Here is a 24966-nt window from a genome sequence, read left to right on the forward strand (position 1 = left end):
TAGACACAAACGTGGAATGGAAAGTACAGGACTCCAGGAGATTTTCCCCGAGTGGCCCTAATTCTGCTTCTCCACTCTTGTTTCTCTCTATCTGAGTTTGAGACACACAGGGGTTTCCCGCATGCCCCGATAATATGTAGCATTGTTAAGGATATAAGCATTAGATAGAAACTACAGAAATCATATATAAAAGTAGCTGGATTGCCAGGCAGTTTGGAATGGGCAGAAGCTATGGCAACAGCTTACGGTTTACTCTTCGTACACCGCAGAAAAGAGAACTCTTTTTCCCACGCTCATTGCTCACGTTACTATTTTTAAGTACTAGTGGCATGGCATGTTTTACATACAGCACCTTCTACCGTTCCAGCTCCATCTCAAAGCTTGACATGAGATAACCCCTTACTCTGCATATTCTACATTTCTTGCATCATCCACCTGAGCATTATATAATGAAAAATAAAAATTTATGAGTTTAAACTCGGAAAGAAAGTTAGGGTTCAAAAGAGTCTTATAAAACTGTGGTTCTTGAATTCCAAACACTGATGCACTTTCTATCCATACTGAATACACGAGCCCTTACTTTCCAGGCAGTGCAGTGCAATTTTTTCTCCTAATTTGAGGGTTTAATACATTTACTGTTATCTTAATGACATTTTGTTTTTCACGGGGGAACACGTTCATTATGATATATTTTTAGTGGCATACCCATTTCTCACTCCCAGATATTTAGAGACTGAAAGTTATACATTTAAGATATTAGCAACAAGCAAAGCCTGGGGGGTTTGGTTTTCTCCTGCTTATTAGTAAAACCTGCCCAATTTAGGAGCTTCATTGCTGTGCATTGTACGAGCACATCTACAGCAACTGAAGAATGAAAGTATTAAAGGCAGACTGCGACAGTTCAAAGGCTGAAGGGCCTCAGAACATCTCTAAGGAACGCTCCCATCTCTAATAATAAGAATTCCTATGCAAATGTTCCACTTACACCTAAACAAACGAGTTTCAGAAAAATAAGTAAAAATCTGAGTTATAACAACGCTGAAGTCCTTCAGTGTTTTACATCATCTCAGAGGTCACCTTTTCTCACCACTTTTCGCGCAGTCATTACTGACCAGTGTCAGAGTTTTGCAGAAAGCAAGAAAATACATTAAGATTTCTCCTTAATCCCATGGGCTTCTTATCATTGCAATATCGCTCTGTCATTCCTTACAGAGGGTAGACATCTCCCTTCAATTTGTGAGCTGAATGACACACATTTTATTATTTGATCTTATTTTGCCTAGGCTACATTTCATGCTTAGTTCTTTAAATGTTTATAAATTGTGTAGCAAGGGTTATAAAAAATATTTGAAAATTGGATTATGTTTTCCAGCAGATACATTTTACAGATAGGTTCAGAGTTCTGAATAATTTTGTTTACTGAGTGCCAAGCAACACAAACTCACATTTGCCATAGCAGAATGATTCCATTAGTTCACATCTGTCTTAAACATCAAAACACGTGTCTCCCCACTAATGAATCTCAGACCAATAATTTCACATCCATCACGTGGTTGAAATAAATCCATTACAGCCTGTGGTATAACTTAAGAGTTTTGTGGTGGGTACACAGCGAACTGAGCAAGAGAGATTTTCTGCTGGTAGGCAGAATACCAAGATGATCCTGATTTATCAGAAACATTTTAAAATAAGTGAGCAAGCCCAACTTTGTAACTTAAACAAGACAAGCAAAATCTTGTATCAAAGAAAAGAACGGTCATTTCTACAGTCTTTTAACCACCAATACCCCTACTGTGTTTATCATTGCAGGACTGATTGTTCTCATCACACCACTCAAGGGGGAAAAAGAAGCCCATACCCTGAAGAAAGCTGTCTTTGCAACAGTGACTGCTTTAGAAGTGGTAAGTTACTAGATGAGCAATGTTTTAAATGATTGGTGTTTAAGGCATTAACCCTCAGGTCACTTTCTAAGCAAGCGTCACCAATTTATCAGAACATTCAGCAATAGGTGGAATTGTCTTGCAATAGTAAGTTTCCTAAACCAGCTATTTTATTAAAATCCATAGTCCCAGAAGAGTTCCAAAAATCTTTAAATGCAAAGAAGACAGTGTTAACACTTGAAGTCACAGGTTAACGCACGTACTGCGGCAGTTAAGTCGCTTTTTTACATTGTCTGAAGAGCCAGAGCTCACAAAGTAGTAGTGATGCAGATATATATGATGTGCTTCATTGCTCCAACATGCACCATCGTTGAAACACTAACAATATCAACATTCTTTCTCCTGCAGATATTATATATCAGAAAACGTACCTCTATATCCTGTATTATCTTTGGGTATAAGGACCTGTAAAATGAATTTGGGGGGCCATCTGTTGGTCTGTTTTTAAACAGGTACTGATCCCTAGAAAGAACCAGAAACATATTTTTCAATTTACCACAAAGAATCCAAACTTTAAAAGGAATTCAAAATCTGCACAGAACAAAACCTTATGACATACTCTCACAGAATACTTGTAAGAATTTTTAGTATTGCCGTTACAACCCTTGTGACTTTACAATTTGACAGCTGTATTTAAAAAGTCCAAGACTAGAAAGATAGCAGGTGTTTTCCTTATGGTTTTCCAATTTAGGGTTTACTGCTTCATAAGGTTTTTAGCCAGCAGGGTGCCGTCCCCTTGCTCTTTCCCATATGCCTTGCATTTTCTTAGGCACACCACTAGAGAGCACAGAAAAGCAGGTTTCCAAAGCAGAACACCTCATCTCTTCAGATACCCGTAAAGGATAGAACAACTCCATTGCCTCAAACACAAATGGTTTCTCTTTGAGAGAGGCTTCCTCAGCCCAATCAGCTATTTTATATTTTAAGCAAAAAAAAAAAAAAAAAAAAAAGTTAAATTGCAAATACTTCGCTCAAGAAAAAGCCCTGCAAAACTTGTGGCCACTAGCTTTCATGAGCTGATTCGACATGTTAGTTCTCCCTGCAAAACAGAAATTACAAATTTGCAGACTTACCGCAAGAAAGCAAGTGTTGAAAGACACAGTGCACAAAAGGCCAGGGGACAAAGCCAAAGCAGAAACAGGAGCTGAGAGCTTTCGCCGTAGCTACCCCCGCTAGTCCACGGCAGAGATAAGGATCCCAGTGATACCAATTTACTATAAACTTATTTTTTGGCAGAGGTCATGATAAGGGAAATTCATGAAGGAGAACACTGTAAAAGGTGAATTTAGTTATTGTCGAGGTACTTACCAACCCCTTCTTTCTGACAGTCCCTTCCATAGCGGATCTGTGCGTACCATTCTTTCAATCAATTTTTTCCATAGCATTCCCTCAGAGATGACTCTCTGCCATTCCTTACATACCAGCTCTGCTGCACAGAGTGATCTGGCATCAAGATAGGAAAGGATGTTTTCTGCTATGTGATCTAAGCCTTGCTCTACAAAGAAATAAAGGCAATCAAAACGTCAATCACTTCACAGTAAACTACTAAACAAGTTTTGCAATACATTCAGAGAAAGCCAACGCAGCTTTAAGGCACTGGAGCAACAAGATAATTAAATTATCACACACAGAAGCACCAGTTAGAAATTAATCCAAACAGGTACACGGAAGTATCTCCAACTCCTTACTCCTTTTCTAGTACAGCCTGCCTACCGGACTGTCCCATTTCCACAGAGCAAGAATGAGCGCAAACCAAAAATTCAGCATAGTATGCAAGCAGCAGAAAGCATTTTGCCTCTTTCTGGGCACAGAATCTTCCACTTGTTGAGCACATAATGCACCAGGCTACATGATCCAAAGAGAAGATCATCCTCAAGCAGATGCTTTACTAAGCAGCAGTAATAAAAAAGTAAAATATTGATTCTTTTACTATTCCCTCACACATAACAATAGATTAAACTCAGCAGAAGATAGGACTCCACAGGAACAAATGCAGACATATCCAGTAGAAGCGTGAGCCAAGATTCTGCAAAAACTTTCTTGCACCAAACGCAAGGACATCTTTTCTATATTAAGCTCTTTCTATTATCTGCAGGTGCCAAGTCCACTCCTGAATTTTGTTCAGGACTCTGGTGGTAGAGCGTATGCCAAAGACACCATGCCCTGCAGCCTGGTGCAGGAAGGGGTAATCAATGAGTTCGACAGTAATACATTAATCACAAATGGTGCTTTAACATTTATGGCAGTTATCCCCATTCATGGTTTACCACCACTAGACTCCAAACTTAGAGAAATTACTACTGAATGATTTTTACCAGAATCTGGGGGGTTTGAGGCTTCTCTTCAGCTAAACTCAAGAGGGACAAGTTTTTTTGAAACAACTTCAAGTAGTACTCAACGCAGGATTTATTTGGGGGCCAATGGATGCAATTGTTTCTAGAAACCTCTGGATCAGCAGGAGTCAAGGAACTCTCAGATAACAAGAGGTGACAGCTCAGCTTCTGCACCATACATTCCAGTGCAAAGTAAATTTAGTTTAGCTGCACCAAGATTTCCCAATGTATTTACAACAGCCATTTGAACAGATACCAGCATCTTTCCTGCGTCTGCTGCTCTCCTGCCCTTGGGGCACGTTACCTTCTATGGCAAGGGAGCGGGGCACGTTACCTTCTACTGGTGATCCGACGACGCCAACTTTACTGGGTCAAAGAATGAGTTCAGCAATGTACCACAAGACAACGCCCAAGTAAAACGACATTACTCCAAATGAAAGCCCTTCAGCAGTACTTGGACGCCCCAAAGCCAACATCTACCTGGGAGACTCTCATGCTCTAATTGCACCCGCAGCATAATAAGGTTGGTCAACAAGCAACAGTTATTAGTGGACTGGGGAAACACTGACTTTCATCATGAAGATCCTAGCTACCAGAAGCAGCTTATTAACCCCTGTGATTCTTTTATATCATGGTAGGGTTAGATTTACATATTGAACGCACTCAACTCACTAGCAGAAGTTCAAATCTCCAGATCCAGGTCTGTGTAAGGCAATGTGCTGTGATATATTATTTCATACGTATCAGTTAATGCTTATCCAAAAGCACTAGGTACTTAAGCTGAAGCTGAGAGAAAGAACATGGACATCAATAAAGATGATTAATACAGTAAGCTGCCACCACAGATCTATCAGGACATAAAACAGGTGGAATGCTGCGTGAATTTGCTTACGGTCTTTGCTAGATCGTCTCTCCTGCTGAGAGTGTTACATTTAAAATAGTTGAGTACATACATAGAAACCACTTAGATAATATGCTCGCACTAAATTTAAAATAGCAATCAAACTTTTCTTGTTCATATGCCAACTACAGTGTCATTGGTCCCACAAAACAAAAAAAATCACTAGTAAGTCTGTTACTTATTTCAAAGGACCTGCAATTTTGCTTTCCCAAAACCTCCACTAAATCAGAGATCTAGGATAACTTCATTTTCGTGAATAACATATGCCAGTTGGCCAAGCATGAAAAGAATTTTTCAAACTAGGAGATGATGACCTTTTTAATTTTCCATTTTATCTCACGACAGCCTACTTTAGGCTTCAAATAGTCCCAAAAAATCAAAGAAACTACTGTTAATTTTTTAAAGAATTAAGAAATTGTGTTCATATAGTCCTCCACTGCATGCTAAATTTGGCACGGCCTTTGTAAAAATGAACAGCAATAGAAAGGAGAAGCCAGTATGTGTAGCTGAAGAGCATTTGTTCATTTCTTCTACGTAATTTATAGAACTATAAAGAGGCTTTAAAGAATGGTGAAAGCTTGAAAGCTCCGACAACGTAAATTGAGTTTATACAGATTTTTCAATACCAGTCATAATAACAGATTCAGATAACTAAAACGTAACAAGGTCCAAATAACTGGCAGATCTCAAATCTACCCGCTTCCAAACCAGCAAACCCTCTCCTAACACCACCATGTCTCAGAGCAGCTTTAAACTGCACCGTCTCCTACTTCAGCAGTTTGAAGAATATACCAGGGCATTTAAATCCACTGTAAAAGTGGCATTCCAGTCTGCCGCATCCCAGCCTTTCTAGCAGAGAACAACTTGGAGATTCTAAATACTCTTTACTTAGGATATATTTATCTTACTGTGATATTACGTGATTTGAAACAGTTCTCAAGGTTCTGCCGGAAAATATAACCATTGCAAGGTCATTTTCAAGAGTTAGTTTAAAAACGTGAATCCTTGGGTATGAAGAAGAGATGCTAATTCATAGTGCAAAGTGGAGGGCACAGCCAGATAAAAACAGAGAGAAGAAATGGGTCTGCTGAGTAAGCATTTCTCTGATTTCCTAGGTTACAGGTGTGATCAACAGGGCACACACTGTGCTTTAGCAGAAACAGATTGCATGGTTATTTTAGACTTCAGTACAAAATAGTCGCGTTCAACAACATAAGACCAACCTATGCAGAGCACGTGGCCGTCTAATACATCTATGATGCTGCAATTGCACAACACAGTCCTCTACGTATTTTCCTGGCACACAGCACATTACATTCTGAAGAGGAAGAATTTTCTCCATAAAGCATCGCAGTTCCCAAAGCAAACAGTGCAGAAGCTATGGCAATCAACCACCACAATTGCAAACTCTATATTAGTAGAGCAATACACCGAGGTTCCTGCAGAAAAGGTTTTTAGGGCTCCCATTTTGCTGCACCGGTTTTCTTTCAGTAGCCATTGTACAACATCCGAGCTTAGATCACCCTCCTCTCCCGAGTATGGACTTAGCATGTTCACTATCCTCCCTGCACGTGTACCACAGTTCAGGGCATAAAGCTGTATTAATATTCACCTCACCCAGGGATATTTAGTCAAATCATCAGGTAATAAAAGAGACTATAGTGCTAAGAAATGACAGAAATGATAATCCAGTTCAACCAGTATCAGGCTACTATGTTTCCAGCTTACTAATTAAATTTAAAAAATGAATGACTGCAAAGTTTGGAAGAAGTTAGAAGAAACTAAGAGCAAACACCGAAGTAGGTTACAGTTAAACCAGAAGACCCAGAGATTATTAAAAAGAGATGTAGACACTTGGATGCCAACAGCATTTCTGCAAAATGTAGCAGAATGACAAGAGCACCGACTTTCGGCTTCCATCTCTCCCAGGGATACAAGGATGCCCTCCTGTCCTTTCCCTGTGGAAAGGCATTTTTAATCAGCGGTGGCATGGCAGAAGGACAGAGGCACACATCAAACTAGCCTTTTTGGATGGCCTCAATTCCTCTTTGTTAGAAGAAAAACACGCTCCAGCTACGTCTGGGTTCCAAAAAAGCCAGTGGCACAAGATACACTGATGACAGGCAAATCTTTCAATGTCTGCACTTTTAAGGTGTAAAATTCTTTACTCATGCACCTGAAAGATTGCAGGTGAATGAGCAAATGAGTGATGCAAAGTCCATCACATGAATGGGCTGAATGGCCAAAGGAACAGCTGTCCTTAGGCACATTTTGGTCAAAACATCGCTATTTATCTCTAGTAAAGCTGGGTCAGCAGGATCCATGCTGAGCAGGTACCCATTTACTGGATGCTTTTCTCATGCCAAAGTCAACAAAAGTGTAATTTTACCTAATCGACATAATTTAGTAAAACAATCATCACAAGTACACTAACCTTCTCAGAGGAGGGAAACTTAAATACTTTTAGTGAAAGAGCACTAAGCGAACCGTAACTGCACTTATTTCAACCACGTACTTAAAGAAAGATTATGGGACAGAGTAGCCACGCTGGCACTTGAAAATATTGCTAACACCTTGCTTACAGTTTTGAGCAATTTTTGAAATATAAAGATCATGAACATGTCAGATGTGAAATGAACAATTCCCAAGGGAGAAAGCAACAGACAAATAGAACATGTTCAAATGCACAAAATAGTATTTTAAAAGTTTATCTGTTACTGCCATCTCCTGGCAACAAGCTAAACAATTACCCTCCCCCAAAACGAGAGATGAGAACTCCAAGGAGCTGTACGCTTACCAATAACCAGCCCAATAAAAAGGCCAGACTGCACAGCACCCTTTGAGCCCAACAAGTGCATGGTTCTGTGGCTTTTTGCTGGTGGTGTTTTGGGGGATTTCCCCCTATTCTAGCATACCTGTATCATCTTTCAGAAGACCCTGGTCAACTTGAGAGTGGAACTTGAAATGCCTTTCAGAGTTAGGGCTACTGCATCACTTTTTTTTCAATAGCAGGCAAGTGCGTTTGGATCCATTACAAATACTTTAGGAGTTTCACATGCAGCACACAGCATATTTCATTATTAGAAATCCATCTGTTGTATTTTAAATCCTTTGTGTGAGTAAGAACGTACATGTCATTTAAGTAGTTGCAGAAGAATTTTATTTAGATTACAATTTTGAGCCCATAAAAAAAGTGTTTGGGTCACAGTCAGGACTGTCGACAGCAGGCACACCAGGGCTTGCTTTCTATCCTAACGCCTTTTAGCAAGAGGTACGTAGGAATGCTGAAGTCCATGGGTTTATGATTTCCTATTTAGAAATGAATGTGAAGTCTGAGTAATACAATGTGTGTACTCATCAACTTGTCATGTTCGATTGGCTTTAGTTTCCTATTTTTCTAAAAGATAGTTCTCCGGCTTAAACGTAGTTGCACAGAACTGATTAAGAAAAATGACACAAGCAGGAACGTTTTGCTATTGTCTGGGCTTTCACATGACTGTACCTGAAAGAGCAATAACAATCCTCTGAAAAACAGCTGTGAAAATCAGGATCCAAAGGCACCTCTCACGCTTCAAGTCTAGAAATGCAACCTGAATGAACCAACAATTCATCCAAAAGCTAAGCCTTTCTTGGCGAGATCAGTGTTGCCATTTCTGGCTGTTGACAAGATGATTCAAAGCAGAGGTGAAGAGCTGGCAAACCGCTGCCGATGCACCGGGAGTCATTAATGCCATTTCCTCAGACAGAGAGAGGTACAAAACTCATCGTGCTACCGGAGAGCTGGCCCCAGCATCCCGAACCAAAGCCTCTCCTCCACTTCGGGCAACGGTGCGACAGAGGCTATGCTCCAGAGTGCAAATGGGGCTGGGTATTACAACGTGTTCAGTGCCTTTCTGTGGCATAGGCAGAACTCAGAAGTATCAGGCTAAGACTCAGGTCCTTCTCAAAATCCAATTTTTTAAAAAATTATTTCACTGTAGCATACATACCAAGCATTTAGAAACAGGGCTAGAACATGGTTCCTAAGGAGAGTCAATCTCCAAATAAACTCAAAATACAAGGAAAATCTTCCTTTCTAAGATGACTTTTGTTGTCTACAGGTTAGGAATGTTCTCAGGAAGATTTAGACTTGACTGCCTGTCTGCAGAAAGATGTTTTATGGAACTATCAGACCAAGAGTTTGGAGATACAAAACCCAAATGACAAGCGCTCAGCTTGTTTTTATTCACTTCACCAACCCAAGGCTTTTTGAGACTCTGGCTTGTGGGGTAATCCTAGTACTAAACGCTCATTAATGTTTAATTGAAGTAAATTAAGCTTTTCAATAAAAGCCAACTGCCATCAGCTACCACATCTCCACAACAGCAGTAAGACACACACGTATGCCCGTCTGTCTGGGACTGTACACTTCATGCAACCCGTTCATTATGCCACCAATTATTTCACTGAGTTGTAAGGATCAGCTGTGAATTACTAGGCAGAAGCCCTTTATAATGGTGCATAACTCTCACAATTCTGTATAACACTGGTCACAGCTAAAACCAGATTTTTAGAAGTCAGAAACTCAAGCATTTTCTGATGCTAAAATATGGCAATCTCGTCTTCTATGTAGACACAGAGCCTCGAAAGTTGCATCCTGAGCACAAATACACAACTGCTTTGCTTTGTCACCAAGTCTGTTAAGATTTTAAATCTGCGTACTTGTAAGCAGTAAAATTGTTCATATTAAAAAAAAAAAAGACATCAAGTAAAGTATTTACCCCAATTAACATAATAGGAACAGGTCCAAAGCACAGATACTTAGACAGGCCCACTATAATTATTTCAGACAACATGCAGGACTAAGTTTAAGACATAAAGGCCTGAAATAGCTGCATATACCCATTTTACATTAAAAGACAGTGAGCATTTAGTTTCATAAACAGTTTCTGAAATAGGTACTAAAACCTATCAATTCTATTTAGCAAAATGCATCCAGCACCTATTGGTACACTTTTCAAAGAAAAACATTACTCCCAACTCCTATGCCTCTATAAGAGCTTCTGCAGTCTTATACAAAATGGTGAAAAATTAACAGCTGTTGTTCATTACAGGTACCAGACAAAGGTCTGGTTGAATTTCAATAATAAATTAAACCAATTAAAATCCACAGGGATTTGAAAGCTCAATGTGTAAATATCATTTTGTATAAAAATGAAACCCAAATGTGGGATGCCAACTCTATAAAGCTAACTAACATTAGATACAAAGCAGTCACTTAGATCATGCAACTGCACAGGCTTTTATTAATTTAGAAACAAATTTCAAAAGCAGCCTGGCAGGGTTTTACTTGCCTGATACAGCGTATGGTTCTGCTACAGTCTTAACACACAAAACAGATATGGAAGGGACTTTCTTTCCTAATCAAGGGTGGTAAGGCAGTGCTCAAGGGTCAAAGTTGTAATTCATTTAAGGAAACAGTACAATTTGGATGAGACCATGCAAGTAATATTAACACCTTAAAGATAAGAGAATCAAAAGCACAGAGGTGACATAAGTTATTCTTGCAATTATGCTGTCTGTTATACACCACTATCTTTTGAGAGTTGTCTTTGACATGCTAGAGAAAACTCCACTGGCAGATGTGGAAAAAACCAAGTACAGGCTCCCGAGGCACTTGATCAATGGGATTTGCAATAGCTGATACAACGATATGCCATACAGCTATAGCTGATACAGCCGGTCTTAAGCCACGATGGTGATTTGTAGCAAAGGAAAGAGCCCAACTTGTAAGAACAGGCGCTGCAGACTAAACATTCTGCCACCACTTAACAGAAAAGCACATCAGAATTAGCACTTTTTTCCACTGAAGTGAAGGGAAGCCAGATACAACAAACTTTTTTCCATTTTTCCTGCCTTCTCACAGGTGTAAAATCAGTAGGGACAGTAGCAAGCAAAAACGATTTCCATTTAAAACAAATGAATTTTACTGCTTTAAGACAAGTAAAGCTATCTTTTAAGAGGTAGCACTTTACTGTTAACTTTTAACGTGATGTTAGTCCAACGCAGAATTGAATTCAATCAACTTAGATTAAGTTCTTGGGTAAATTTATACAGACGTCCTTCAAACACCACGTCACCTTTAAGAAAGGCTGAGTATGGGAACAGTTACCACTATTTACAACTTCAAAAGCAACAGAAGCTGTAAATATAAATACATACTTATTGTAAATATAAATATATACTTATATACACAAATGTGGTGTAAGTAACTGTCAGTTTATGCCATTCCCAAAAATTTCTTAGGAATAGATATGTAATATGAAAGAACAGTGTATCTCCATGGTATCAGCCCTGAGGTAGAAAATAAACCCAAACAAAATAAAATTATAATTGAAGCTCATTTTTGCACAGGATGACCATGACTGTCTATTTCACTGTATTTTTTTAGTTAATCCCAGATACTCCCTAGAGAAAACAGAATTCAGTATTTTGAAAACAAGCTGGAGGATACATCCACACTACCTAAAGGAGACAGCTCTCCAGTCAAAATGAGGAGCACGTTTTTATGTGCGTGGCCAGACAAGCCAAGTCTTCTATAAAATAACTCCTGTGAAACTGAGGTGTGGGCAAAAAGGACACCCCCTCCCTTTCATAGCCCCCTCTCACATTTTTAAGCCTGTCTTTTCAAGACAATAGAGCACATGTGAGATTCCGTATCACTTCCCATGTTCTTCATTCACCTCCAACTATTAAGAAGTTCATTTTAACCATGCTTGACACACGAGCCAAAATTCCCCCATCATCTCCAAAAGCTGAATTCCTCCAGGTTTTGTGAAAATACAGCAGCAGTACAGAGAACTGAAGCCCGTGACATGCAAGCAGCATTCTGTCTCAGATACCAGGAAAGCCCATACACGTGAGACCACCTAAGCACACCATGGCTACAAAAGCTTCAGAGCTTGTAATATGACCAGTCCCTGTGCTCAAAAAAATTACCAGTTTCCAATTCCCTTTCCGATTTGTATCGCCTCCTCATCCACCCTCAGCACTCACTGTCCTGTCTTGGAATTCCTGGGATAACATCCATAGATTACTCACTCGATGCAGGTGTGAATCTGTGCTATTATAGGAAACTCTGGAAACAATGTCCACACATTTACCTTTCAAATACTCAAATGAATCATCTTCCCCAACAGCAAAAATCCAGGGATACAATTCCTTCCAGAAAGGAACGGAAAAATATATACAGCATACCAGGAGATTGAAAGCTAAAGATTCCATATACCTAGTTATTACTGCTCCGTATTTTTTTAAGAAATGCATATAGCCAGTGTAAGAACGGATTTCATATTCAAACTATTGATACAGGTTTACACTGGTCAGTGGCAAAAGAGGTTCTGAGCAACTGAAGGAAGGAATCATGGCTGGACTATACAATAAAAATCCACAAGTGCTTTTGCTGAAGTCTGCAACAAGACCAGACAAACTAGATTCACTCATCTAAGCAGGCAGCTTTTTGTTTAAGATTCAGGGAACTTCGAACTAAAATGTAATAAAGACTTCACAAATGAAAATACCTCTGTAATATTTTCTACACCTGTAGGGTTTGTATGAAAAAAGAGTTTAGACCAGAGCTTGCAGAGATACAACTTTTACAACAACTCAGTTCCAACTGAAACACAAACTATCCTTCAGGATACACCACTCACAACTACTTCTACATGGAACAACACTGGCATCCAGTGGCCAATTCAATTAATCACAGAAGTGAATGACTTCAGCTACCCTCCTGCACTTCTTTTGATTAGGAAGCATACTTTATTTATACGAAATAATCTAAATCTAGAGGATGTTATGAAAAGTTTGCATACACCAGAAGGATTAAAGAAAAAAAAGTACTTATAAATGCACCTCTTGTAAAATAAGTATTAATTTACCTGGTAACGCAGTGATGAAGTCCCGTTGTAACATGGGCTTCAAGTAAGAGTTAATATGTCCATGCTGATAGTGACACATTCGTGAAATAAGGTGTTCCACAAATTCAACTTGATCTGATTCAGACCACTGGTCAAAATATTTAATACACAAGTCTTTTTCCTTTTCGTAGTTTCCTTCTGATGGTCTTTTTCGTGAGACAATCACAGATGAAGTTCCATTACTTATCTGTTTTTAGAAAGGGAGTATCAGTATTTAAATATAAACAAGAATAGGAACAGCTTTAGAAAAAAAACGTGAAAGGATACAAAGAAATAATCAACAGAATTAAATCTAAAAATACGTTCTTAAAGCTATGAGTTACACCATACGAATTTCGTCTTTCATAAACATGAATGAAAGGACCTTGCTCATAATTATAAGGTAGTTCTTACACTGAAAGACTTCAATCCCCTTACACCTCTTACCATTTAGACAGCAAGGAACGTAATTCTCCTTAGAACAAAAATTTCCAGATTAAGGCAGTGGTTTCTGCTGCATATTGCAGTTTGCCTCTACTGTGTACTGCAGTCTGCCTCCACAAATGACTTACACAGGTTCCAGCAGTTAAAATAATACACAGTTAGAGACGTACCAAAGCTGGGTATTAATACTCTAATTAACACAAAAATTCAAGACCCTTATGTCAGTGTTGAAACTGCTTGCCCATAAATGAAAACTGAGAATCACACGATGTCAAGGGCTTGTTTTGTTTTTGAAAAACAACTCATGCCAATGGTTGGGACATCCACGTAAAAACATCATTAAAATCCTGGGAGCTTTAGCTACAGATAAGGATGCTACAAGAACACCACCCCAGGACTTACTGCTAATTAGTAAGTAGAACCAAAGATTGATGCCAGGCTCTTCTGAGCCCTTCAGGAGACCAAGAGGGCTGCTGGGGACCAGCTGTCAGCTCTCTGAAATATTCCCAAACTTCTTCAAAGCAAATTGGTTGCAACTCCTTGCCACGTGAAGGAATTGAGTTTTTTCTTTTCAATGACAGTCACATGCTCAGAAAGGTTGAACTGTATTCCCAGGTACCCTTTGACACAGAATTGCCCTTTCAAGGTCAGCAGAAACTACAAAATCTGAGATCTAGTAATTTCGCAAGTATTATTCATCGGCGTCATCCTTCACTTGAAGGCTGAGCTAATTTTAGGATGATACAGTCAACTACGTACAAGGATGATTATGCAGACGCAAGATTTGGAAGTTTCTCAAAAGCAGGAACATATAAAACCACACCAGCTCTCTTTCTACACATTAGTCCTACCTGCCATAGGGTATTTTTCTTTGGAGACTCATCTTCATTCTGATCCTCCATTACTGACGTGTTCTAGGAAAACAAAAGAATTATTACTTCAATTTTTCATTCTATGGCAATTCCTTGCTCTACAAGCATTATGAAAAAGCAAGTCAATTGAACAGATAAAATTTATTTTCCCAGTGAACGGAATTATCAAAGATTTCTGGCCACAAAACCTGGGTATTATAAATAAATTCCCCTTTTAACTGACATGTTTATCAATTCCATTTACTGTAAAGATAACTCCCCAACCCCTCTTCAATTTCCTTTGACAGGTTTTCATGCAGCCTTTCAACACTTTTCTCACTGGGAAATAAATTCACTTTCATCCTACTCAAGCCAAAGTAATTAAACCTGTCAAAGTAATCAACTAGCACTTTCTGCCAAAGTTAAATTGCATACGTCTAGTTGAAAAAAAAAAAAATAAAAATCACTATACTCTACTTACATGCAACAGAGTATGAATTTTTTTTCCAGCTCTAGCTTACCACAAGGAGGAGGGACCGTTCTCTGCAGAACGTCTCTGTAATTCACTGCCACAGTCTGTGTCCTATAACCCTTGGCAGTCACCGCTTTTCTTCACCCTGACTTAATTACAGTGCTCTCCCCACATCCTAACTGCTCCTCCCTACTGTTTTCTTCCTTTCTGTTCAAGAACAAGATGCAAGAATGTCTATAACATTCAGCTGCAAATGTTTCTCTTAGAGCTTACCTCAGTTTCTCAAAATCTTTCACTCATTTCTTCCCTTTTTGTTTTTTTTCATTATCTGCTCCCTTTTGCTGCCCATACCACAATTGCCATGTATTTCTACCTGCTCATTGGTACCCCACACCTAGGCAACTACTGCTCCCTTAGCTTCCCACCACCCCTGTCCTCCCCATTTTTCATGCCCAGGAGGCACTGGCTAACTGGCAGAGGGCTATCATGAAAAACTGAATGTCTTAAAACATTGCCCGGATTTATTTCAGCCTTCTTCCCCCTCTATCAGCTGTCTCAGCAGAAAGAGGAACAACGCATTCCCGTAAAACACATGATGGAATAAGTCACACAATTCCCTTACTCTTGCAATCACAGATTATGGATTAACCCCTTAACAACTACATCCAACCCCCATTCAAAACACAATTCCACCTCAAAAAGCATTCACCGCTTCATCTGTGTTCAGTTTTGGGCCCCTCACTACAAGAAGGATGTTGCATTGCTGGAGCATGTCCAGAGGAGAGCAACAAAGCTGGTGAGGGGTCTGGAGCACAAGGCTTATGAGGAGCGGCTGAGGGAACTGGGGGTGTTTAGTCTGGAGAAGAGGAGGCTGAGGGGAGACCTGATCGCCCTCTACAACTGCCTGACAGGAGGCTGTAGTGAGGTGGGGTGATAGGATGAGGGGAAATGGTCTGAAGTTGCGCCAGGGCAGGTTTAGGTTGGACATTAGGAAAAACTTCTTCTGAAAGGGCTGTCACGCACTGGAAGGGGCTGCCCAGGGAAGGGATCGAGTCCCCATCCCTGGAGGCATTTAAAAGCTGGGCAGATGAGGTGCTTCGGGACAGGGTTTAATGGTGGGATGGTAGGATTAGGTTAACGGTTGGGCTTGGTGAGCTTAAAAGTCTTTTTCAACCTGAACAATTCTATGATTTTATTCTTCTCTATCTCCTCCTCTTTCTTGCATAAGGGATGTACTGCACCAAAAGCAGAAAACTTGAAAAATTAACAGCATAAGCCCTATAGACAAGCCTTCCTCCACCACCTGACTACAGTGGTTTGCCTGGAGGTTACCTTGAACCCTTTTCTGCCTTGCAGTTAGGTATGAAAAAACACACAACGCACAGGCAGAAGATTACATGATGAAAACAGTGTTCACTTGGTGATGGGAAAACTCACGTCTATCTGATTATGACGCACAGAACAATGACAAACACAAGCCCACGAGATGTCCAGGGAGGAACTCAAAAATGGACAAAAGGCAGCAGAAGTCTTTTGTTACTCCACAGATCCCTACATTTTAGTGTTTCTGGACATACATAGAGCAGTAATGCTGGAAAAGTAAACCACCCTTTCCACATTTTCAAAATGACAGTCTCTTGAGGGCCATTCCAGTTATTCATAACTACACACTGTTCATAACCTGCACTATCACTGATGTGCAAACGATGTGTGAACGATGCTCTCCCACTGCACGCCGCCACAAGAGGGAGCACAAATCAGCCATAGGCTTACTGCTACCCAACTGGCCCACATCAGCAAACATTACTCCAGGGAATTACGCAGGGGTTTCTTTAATTTTATTTTAAATTTGAATGTGTAGAAATACTTATTACAGTGATTATATGTTGTTAATGGTGTTTTCAATTACTATGTGCTTAAATGAGTAGGGAACATCTCATCTCTTTTTGCAGTTGAAGGACAGATACAGGCATTGATCCTGTGAGCTAAGAGCAAGGAACAGGAACTCTCACTGAGAATATCAAACACAGATGGCTTGGGTCAGCATATTCAGCAGAAATCCCACGTTACACCAATTTAGCTCCAACCTAACTTTCCTTCAGTAGGCCATGGTGAGACTCTGCCATTGCGTCTTCTACTCCTTTATTGGGAAATACCTGAGAGATCATCACTAACTCCATGGGATGTAGGCTAAGAACTGTCTCCTAAATGTTACGTCTTTTCATTCTAGGAACATATAAAACCATAGCAGAGCAGCAGAGTGTGCAAGAACACAGGCTTCACCAAAATGATCAGACTTCCACACTAAGCTACTGATTGCAGAGCAAGTTTTTTGTCTTCGGTGTGTGCCTACTCAATTATACTGCACCTCAGCTGCTGCCTAGGTAAACCAGTTTGAAGACTTCAAGGAGATGCTACATCCTTAGCATGTCTACTGATACAAAGGAGAAATAGGGCAACTGCATTTATCCTGCCCCTCTCCACTCGTCCCTCTTCCTTCGGAGCATCAGAGCACAGCCTTGGCTAAGAGGACAGCATCTTAGATCCACAAATGGGCAGCCAGGCATGGACAGTACTGCTGCTGCAAGGTATCTCCATGCCCTCTCAACATGGGCCATGAACCTGAGGGCAGACTACCTGGACTGATTTTTAGGCTGGAACTTTAACATTCTCTTTATCTATTTAATTGGGAAGAAGGTAGCAGCATTAATTTAATGGTATCTACTACAGTGTTTGTTTATTGCTTTTTCTCTTTCCTGTCCTAAACTCAACATTTTTACTACATTTTAGAGCTTTAGGGTTCTTTCGACTCCCAAACATACAGCTTGTTTTCCCTATTATATCTTATCTTCCTAATAAAATCTCTCTACTACTGTGGTAAACACTTAATTTTGGGGGTTATTCCCCAGATCACATACAACCTAACTCAATGGATTTTACATGTTGTACACAGACTCTAATGTGTCTCTAAAGCACTTAAGCCTACTAACTGAAGACTAAAAGGTGACTGGGTGGATCCTGTCCTGTTGTCTGGAAGAAGCAATTAGACAACTCTAATCTGCCCTGTACATCCACAGCGCTTGGCAAAAGAAGAATTTCAAAATTCCTAGCAGCTGGTGTCACTAGTCCTTGCTCAGGAAGGCCTCCAGCTCTTGTGCAAGAAGGAAGATAGTCATCTACAAGTTCAACTCTTCCCTTCATCATGCTGTTCCCTTCCCTCAACCTGTACCTTGTTGTTTACCCCACCCACCCTCTACATACAGCTACCATGCCAGCCGCCTCCGCAGTTTTCCCAAGCAGCTTTAAAGTGGATTTAACACTGACTCCATTCCATCTCCCTGCAGCTCTGCTGCTGAATGGCATCAAGACCTGGTGCAAACGATGACTGCTCATTCGGTTACTCTGGCACGGCCTCGAGCCCCTGGAAAACAACTGATCTGCACTTGCAGACTCCGAAAGAACAGGCTTGATTTTTTACCCCCACAAGCACAAGAGCCTAGAAAATTCTCACAGTGGAAGCGTAGCTTCTAAATACTGTCAATTAATCCTGTTTCTAAGTTCATTTTTTCCAGAAATTCTTGCGAAGTTGCTCACGGCTCTTGCAAAAGTAGAATGATCTTTCCAACCAGCTGTCACTCCTTAATTAGTCCTCCTGGAATAAGCGTTCTCCATCCCCTACTGGGAATGGCAGCAAGAGCGAAGTGGTAACAATGGGACTAAGCATAGACGTTTTCCGTTGCCTTATAGTTGTTATAACTCAACTGAATAAAGTTACACTGAAGAAAACCTCTGTCTTGATTTGCACTAATGGTAAAAGCAGCAATGGCAGTAAAATTTACAAACTGCTCTACAAGCTGTAGGATTTTAAAGGCTTGTTTCCTCAAGATTTGCATCCCATGTTCCTCTCCTAGTTCTGCAGTAACTTTAAGCTTTCTTTACCCTTTCTGCTCCACAATACCCCAGGTCTTTGGGATTCCATGAGATGCAGATGAACAGGGCAAACAGGTTCAAAAGTTACTTGGGGAGAAAGAGGTACAGACAAGCAGCATAATTACATAAAGCTTATTTCCTTTGGAGATTATGAAAAGCTTCCAAAATAAAAACAACCGTGAACGATCCCCACAGGCAAAAAAAATTTGTAGGTATCATAAAACTTCATAAATCGCAGTTTCAATTAAGATCCCTAGATATGTGGTAGCAACTAAAACTCGTGTCTCACATGTGTCTGATGCTACAACATTAGGTGCAAAAGCACCTAAGTTTTTCTGTACATGAATGGCACTCAGCCTGCAAGGCTCATCAATCTCGTGAGATATATGAAAAAAGCTGCATCTTTTCTAGCAGAAATCTACCAAACCCATACAGGGTAACCAGATTTCTACCCAATTTGTGTTACCTACAGGCAGGTAATGCTTAGGTTTGCCCCATGCTTCAGGACCTGGGAGTGCCTTCAGTCACTTAATTGACTCTGAAGAGAAACAGCACGGTGCAGCTTTGTTCCTTAACCCAGTTTTAGTTCCAGGATCAAGACAGCAATTACAGAAGTGATAGCAGTAATCCTGGGAACTGGGACAAGACACACAAGCAGCAGCAGCACCTAGCCAAGGCAGACAACGTCACTGTGTTTCCTCAATGAGAAACCTTTCCCTCTGAAAGAATGGATTCACAGGATACAAAGGATGGATGGACAAAACCAGACAATAGCTGTGTTACCTTGGGACAAAAAATAGCAGTCTTCAATTACTATAATTTTTGCTAGAATGAAAGGAAAAGTGATAGGAAACAAGAACTTCTATTTCCCACTACCTTTGAGATTATCCCAATAATTCTGATCAGAGTTAAACATCAAGCTAAGTCTTTAAACATCTGCTTTTTGAGAAAATTCCCACTCACTGGAAAATATACCAGGAAATTTCAGTTAAAGTTACAGAATAAGCGAGACTAATCAAAACAGTTCAGCTAAACAGGCTCTGATCTCCTTTAGCAAATGACACCTACATCTGACTTCAGAAAAGTTGAAGAAACGATAAAAAAATAACTAATACATACTTGGCTATCTTGAAATCAAACACAGCAGATTAAGCTCGAGCTCTGTATACTCAAAATTGCCTTCCAAAACCAGCTCTGCCAGCACAAGGATTGCTGAAGGTATTAATTACACATTCACCCAGAGGAGGAGAGGAATCCACCGTCCTATGCGACAACTGGACCACATCGATAAGGAAGAAAGCTGGGTAACCATCTTTACCATCTAAAAGCGAGGAGCATCTGTCCCTCTTGGCTTCCCGTTTTTAATATAGCCAGAAAACCCTGAATGTTTTAAAGCATTTCAAGCTGAATGCAAGCCTCTCCTTAGGGTGCAATGGTCACCATTTTCTAATCCAGGAACCCATTAGACAGTGTTTATTAACAACATCTTGACACTTGATCAGGGATAGCAGGGGATTTTCTTTTAACTACTGAGAGACTCTCAATAAAAATCTACTACAGCACAAACACTAAACGAAGTTGCAGAACCACTAACTGAAACTGCCCAAGATGTGAATCAACTCTTCTCACAGCAAGGACCAAATCCCTTACTTAGCACAGCCCTCAAAATCAGTATATACCAGTCTTCAAGGAAAAGCCAAAATACTACAGCGCTTCCAAACGCCAGGTCAGGAATAGGTGGTCACTGGCAAAGTGTGCTTATTCTAACCGCTGCAAAGATTCATCACTTCAAAAAATGTCTTCAGAAGCATAGCCACAGGCTATATACAGAGGAACAACATAAAAGATTCCTGTATGAAAGGGGCAAGCACAAAAAGGTATGGACAGTTATTCAAATCTGGGCAATAAAGATGTTTGGCTTCACAAAGACGACAGCACGGGCAACAACATACCTCCAGCTACGGGTTTAACCTCACTCGCATTGCCTATAGAAAACTGTTCCTTGCAGTATTTCTCCATTAATTATATAACAAGAAAAAATACGCCGGTTTATTTTTTTTTATTATTTTGTGAGATTATCATACCTTTATGCAGGGGAAAAAAAAACCCAAACCCTTCAGAGAAGTAGAAAATAGAGCCCATGGCCAAATGATTTTCCAAATAAAGAGTTTCTGTATATATTTGATGGTAGATAAACTCAATCCACTGTTCACAGTCACTCTAAAGCTCTTTGCAAACAAAGCTCTAAGATTCATCAAGTTAAACTTATCTTTAGGCAGTCCTGCAAGGAGCAGGGAGCTGGACTCAATGATCTCCCGAGGTCCCTTCCAACCTTTGCGATTCTGTGATTCTGTGATCCTTATGGACCCTCTCCAACTTGAGATATTCTATGATTTTAACTTGAAAGTTAACTCTGCTGACCATGGATATGTCTATATTTGACATCTGTATTAGTAACTGCCTGTTTCAGCTCAAATTAAACTATTTATGTAAGCACCAGGGATCTGCACAAATTAAGCTCAATATGCTTCATTTCTTACCTAGCTAGCTATGCTTCCATTTGCCAGGTTTTATTTTAGTGTAGTTATTGCTGGAAGTTCAAACAAAAATATACTTGAAATACTAAAAAAGAGTCTACCAAGATCCAACAGCTGAAGGCAAAATTAGAAAAAAAACCCTCATACTGAAAATAAGGCATCATTTTTATTTGGTCTCTGACTAACCACCAAGAAGTTTACAGGGAGATAGGGTAAGTTCTGTGCCAGCAGTTACGCAGTTTGTGATTAAGGTCTCTAAAAAGAAACACCGTAGCTTGACCACAAGTTGTAGATGGGATGTTTTTAAGATACCTAATGCTCTTACATACCCAGCTGGACACCTCTCAAGGGCCTACTTTTAAAGAAGCCTTGTCCAGATCAGTAAATCCCCAAAACCCAACAGCTGCCTGCTGCTGCCTCTCTGCTCAGAGACAGAAAAATCTCACGGTCGTTCTTCACTTAGATGTTCCAGAACAGTTATTTTTGCAGGTTCAAATGAATACAGGCAGATACTAAACAGGTTAGCTTGTTTAATCACTAATGCTTTGATGACTGGCAATTAGTACCAGTATTTTAACTTTGTTTCTAAAGTATCGGTCTTCACCTTAGCCTCATCACAAAATTAATTTGCTGATCTTCTGTAAATACGTAACTGCATATCTCTTAATATTCAGGATGTCTGGCTTAACATGAAGTTAATCCTTGAAGTCAGATCAGCATAAGGCTGCGTCCACAGATGCCTAAACTACATAACTTGGTTTTAAAATGTAATTATACATGGAAATGATCAGCAGTTCAGAATTACTGTTCTGATCCAATTCCACAAGACACTAAGCAAGGGCTCCGACTTCATCGCAGAGCTTTTGGTGATGGCACATCCTTTGAACAGGCAGTTGTAGGCACAAAGTGCAGTCCAAAACAGGTTTCTGATTATTATTAACTGAAATACCAGGTATTTCATAGAATCATAGAATGCTTTGGGTTGGAAGGGACCCCCAGAGGTCACCCAGTCCAACCCCCCTGCAGGAGCAGGGACACCTTGAACCACATCAGGTTGCTCACAGCCCCGTCCAACCTGGCCTGGAATGTTCCCAGGGATGGGGCCTCCACCCCCTCTCTGGGCAACCCCTGCCAGGGGTTCACCACCCTCATTGTAAAGAATTTCTTCCTTAGATCCAGTCTAAACCTACCCTAGTTTAGTTTAAAGCCACCCCCCCTTGCCCTGTCACAGCTGGCCCTGCTATAAAGCTTGTCCCCCCCTTTCCTCTGGGCCCCCTTGAAGCCCTGACCGGCCGCACTCAGCTCTGCCCGCAGCCTTCTCTTCTCCAGGCTGAACACCCCCAACTCTCCCAGCCTGGCCTCAGAGCAGAGGGGCTCCAACCCTTGGATTTGGTATTTCATACCCCAACCTGCAAAGCACAACTGCCGATGAAGTACCGTAACAGCAAAATCACCCTGCTGGCTTTTAGAACTTCAGAAATAGTGCAATACAGAGTCTCATAAACATTAGTATATTAAAAAAAAAAATTATTAAAGTAACAGTCAACTTAGGATGTAACAAGAAACAAAAATCTGCTCCTGTTGTCCAAGTTACCAGCTATTTTCAAGCATGCCTGTATTTCCACTCGGCAGACAGACATCAGTAGAAAAAAAAAATACAATTATTGCAATCCCAAGAGACATCCAGTATTTTCAGCAGCAAGTATAGCTTCTAAAATTAGATGGGGAGAATGCTTTTGATCCGTCAGCCAATTCAAGTCATCTGTGTGGTTGGGTTTTTTTTAATATGCAATAGCTTATTACTTCTTGGGGACAGGCTTACCTCAACAGGTACTGCGGGATCACGTCTAACATATTCCTTGCGTAACTGTTTCAAACACACCTTAACTCTCATTTAATTTTCTGAGTGTCTGGAGTGAAGAGTCAGTAATCAAACCCAGCCTGTATCCATGCTATATTAGTATGTTGTATTTACAAGGAGAATGAGTACCGAATTGTGTAATTGTAGCAATTTGATGACTCATCCCTGCACCATTCCGAGTACCGAACCATGCAGGCTTGCAAAACTTGCACATCATGCAAACTATTTTGCTGAATATAAGTATGTTGAGCCCCACATACATCTATATACACACACACATTAATCCCTTTCTCTACACCTGCCCCTCAAAACAGAAAGCACTGGTTTTATGCAGAATCAGCTCGCTAAAAAAAAGGGCAAATGCAGTTTTAAATTCAGATTAGGCGAGGTTTGGGAGCTACGTTCAGCCTCCTGTAACGTTTTTCACGATGCCTCCTTGCTCAGCTCAAGCTGGTAGCTGAAAAAGTGTGAAATAATAATCAAATAATATAATAATAATAATGAATAATAAATATAATCATCTTAGGTTGTGAAAGAGCACCCAGCAGTAAGGGACAGCCAGCAAGTCTTTTTGCAATGCTCCACCTGAGGCTTACTGATCATGTCTTACTCCAGATGAAAACTGGCTTTATTTTCTAACCAGCTGGGCTCGGCAGCCCTTTCCCAGCCTAACAGGAGGTTTAATTATACCTTCAGCTTACAAGTGTGGCTTGTTTTTCAACCGTCTCAGTTCGTGCCTTTAACTGTACGGTCACTCAGCCTTTCTTGGCAGATACTCTATGTGTGCAGGACATTCGCAATCCACACTCTTGCCCAAAGCAGAAAATTCTCAATCCTTAAATAGCGTATTAAAGCAGTCATCAGGCTTATCGCCGATACTGCTGCAAATGGTTGCAATCACTTTCCTAAAACATGTCTGAATTAACTTTCACAACTCTAGAGTATGAATACCCTAAAAGAGAAATCCTTTCTGCCTGCAAATAATAATTTTAACACCAAAATGTTTACATCAAAAACATGGCTACGACAAACTGGCCGTAGAAAGGCACACAGACACCGGGAGCAAGGTATGGGGTTTTTTCTTGGCTTTGGGGTTTTTTTGGTTTTGTTTTTTTTGTTTGTTTTTGTTTTTTTTTTTTAACTGTAGAAAGGCACACAGACACCAGGAGCAAGGTATGGGGTTTTTTCTTGGTTTTGGTTTTTTTTTGGTTTTTTTGGTTTTTTTGTTTTTGTTTTGTTTTGTTTTTAAATTAAAAGAAGTTCTTAGCCACAATTACCATTACTGGTTTTGCACTAACAATATTGCTAATGGTTCATCTCATTCATTTTCCAAATAAAACTATTTAGGTAGAACCTATTTGCACTTCTAATCTTAACGCATCACAAAGTAAAACAGTTTTTCCTCCGTACATTTAGGACTCCAGGGAAAGTTCAAATCATGTTACCTATACAGTGAACTTGTTGGAACTACTGAAGTCGATTCACCAAGTTTTCAGAGCTTCCTCTGCATCACAGACACTACAACTATACCAAAAGCTACCCTAAATAACTGCATTTTGTTAGGCAGTTAGGAAGATTAGATGTGTCAAGGGTTTGGTTTTTTGTTTTTTTTTTTTTATATAATGGAAACATGAAGTAGTATTTACTACCTTAGAAACTGTCTCAATACCTAGTAAAGAGCCCCTTTAGCTTTTATTTCCCGTATTAAAAAAACCATTACAAATGAAAACTTGAGGGGAAAATACTGGCTCAAGATTATA

At 40.1% G+C, this 24966-nt stretch overlaps 1 protein-coding gene across 3 annotated transcripts in view; it reads right to left on the reverse strand.

Moving 5' to 3' along the window:
• The window catches only part of FBXW11 (F-box and WD repeat domain containing 11), a 69265-nt gene that overhangs the window by 23091 nt on the left and 21208 nt on the right, over positions 1-24966 (reverse strand). For all 3 annotated transcript variants that reach the window (XM_035888887.1, XM_009649647.2, XM_035888894.1), the window contains 4 exons: positions 14407-14469; positions 13094-13319; positions 3249-3435; positions 2312-2402 (listed from right to left, as the gene is read on the reverse strand). In XM_035888887.1, the coding sequence (XP_035744780.1) occupies positions 2312-2402; positions 3249-3435; positions 13094-13319; positions 14407-14457 (555 nt within the window). In that variant the 5' untranslated portion in view covers positions 14458-14469. The remainder of the gene's footprint in view (positions 1-2311; positions 2403-3248; positions 3436-13093; positions 13320-14406; positions 14470-24966) is intronic.

Source organism: Egretta garzetta, unplaced genomic scaffold, assembly GCF_000687185.1.
Source record: "Egretta garzetta isolate BGI_Z169 unplaced genomic scaffold, ASM68718v1 scaffold60, whole genome shotgun sequence".
NCBI lineage: Eukaryota > Metazoa > Chordata > Aves > Pelecaniformes > Ardeidae > Egretta > Egretta garzetta.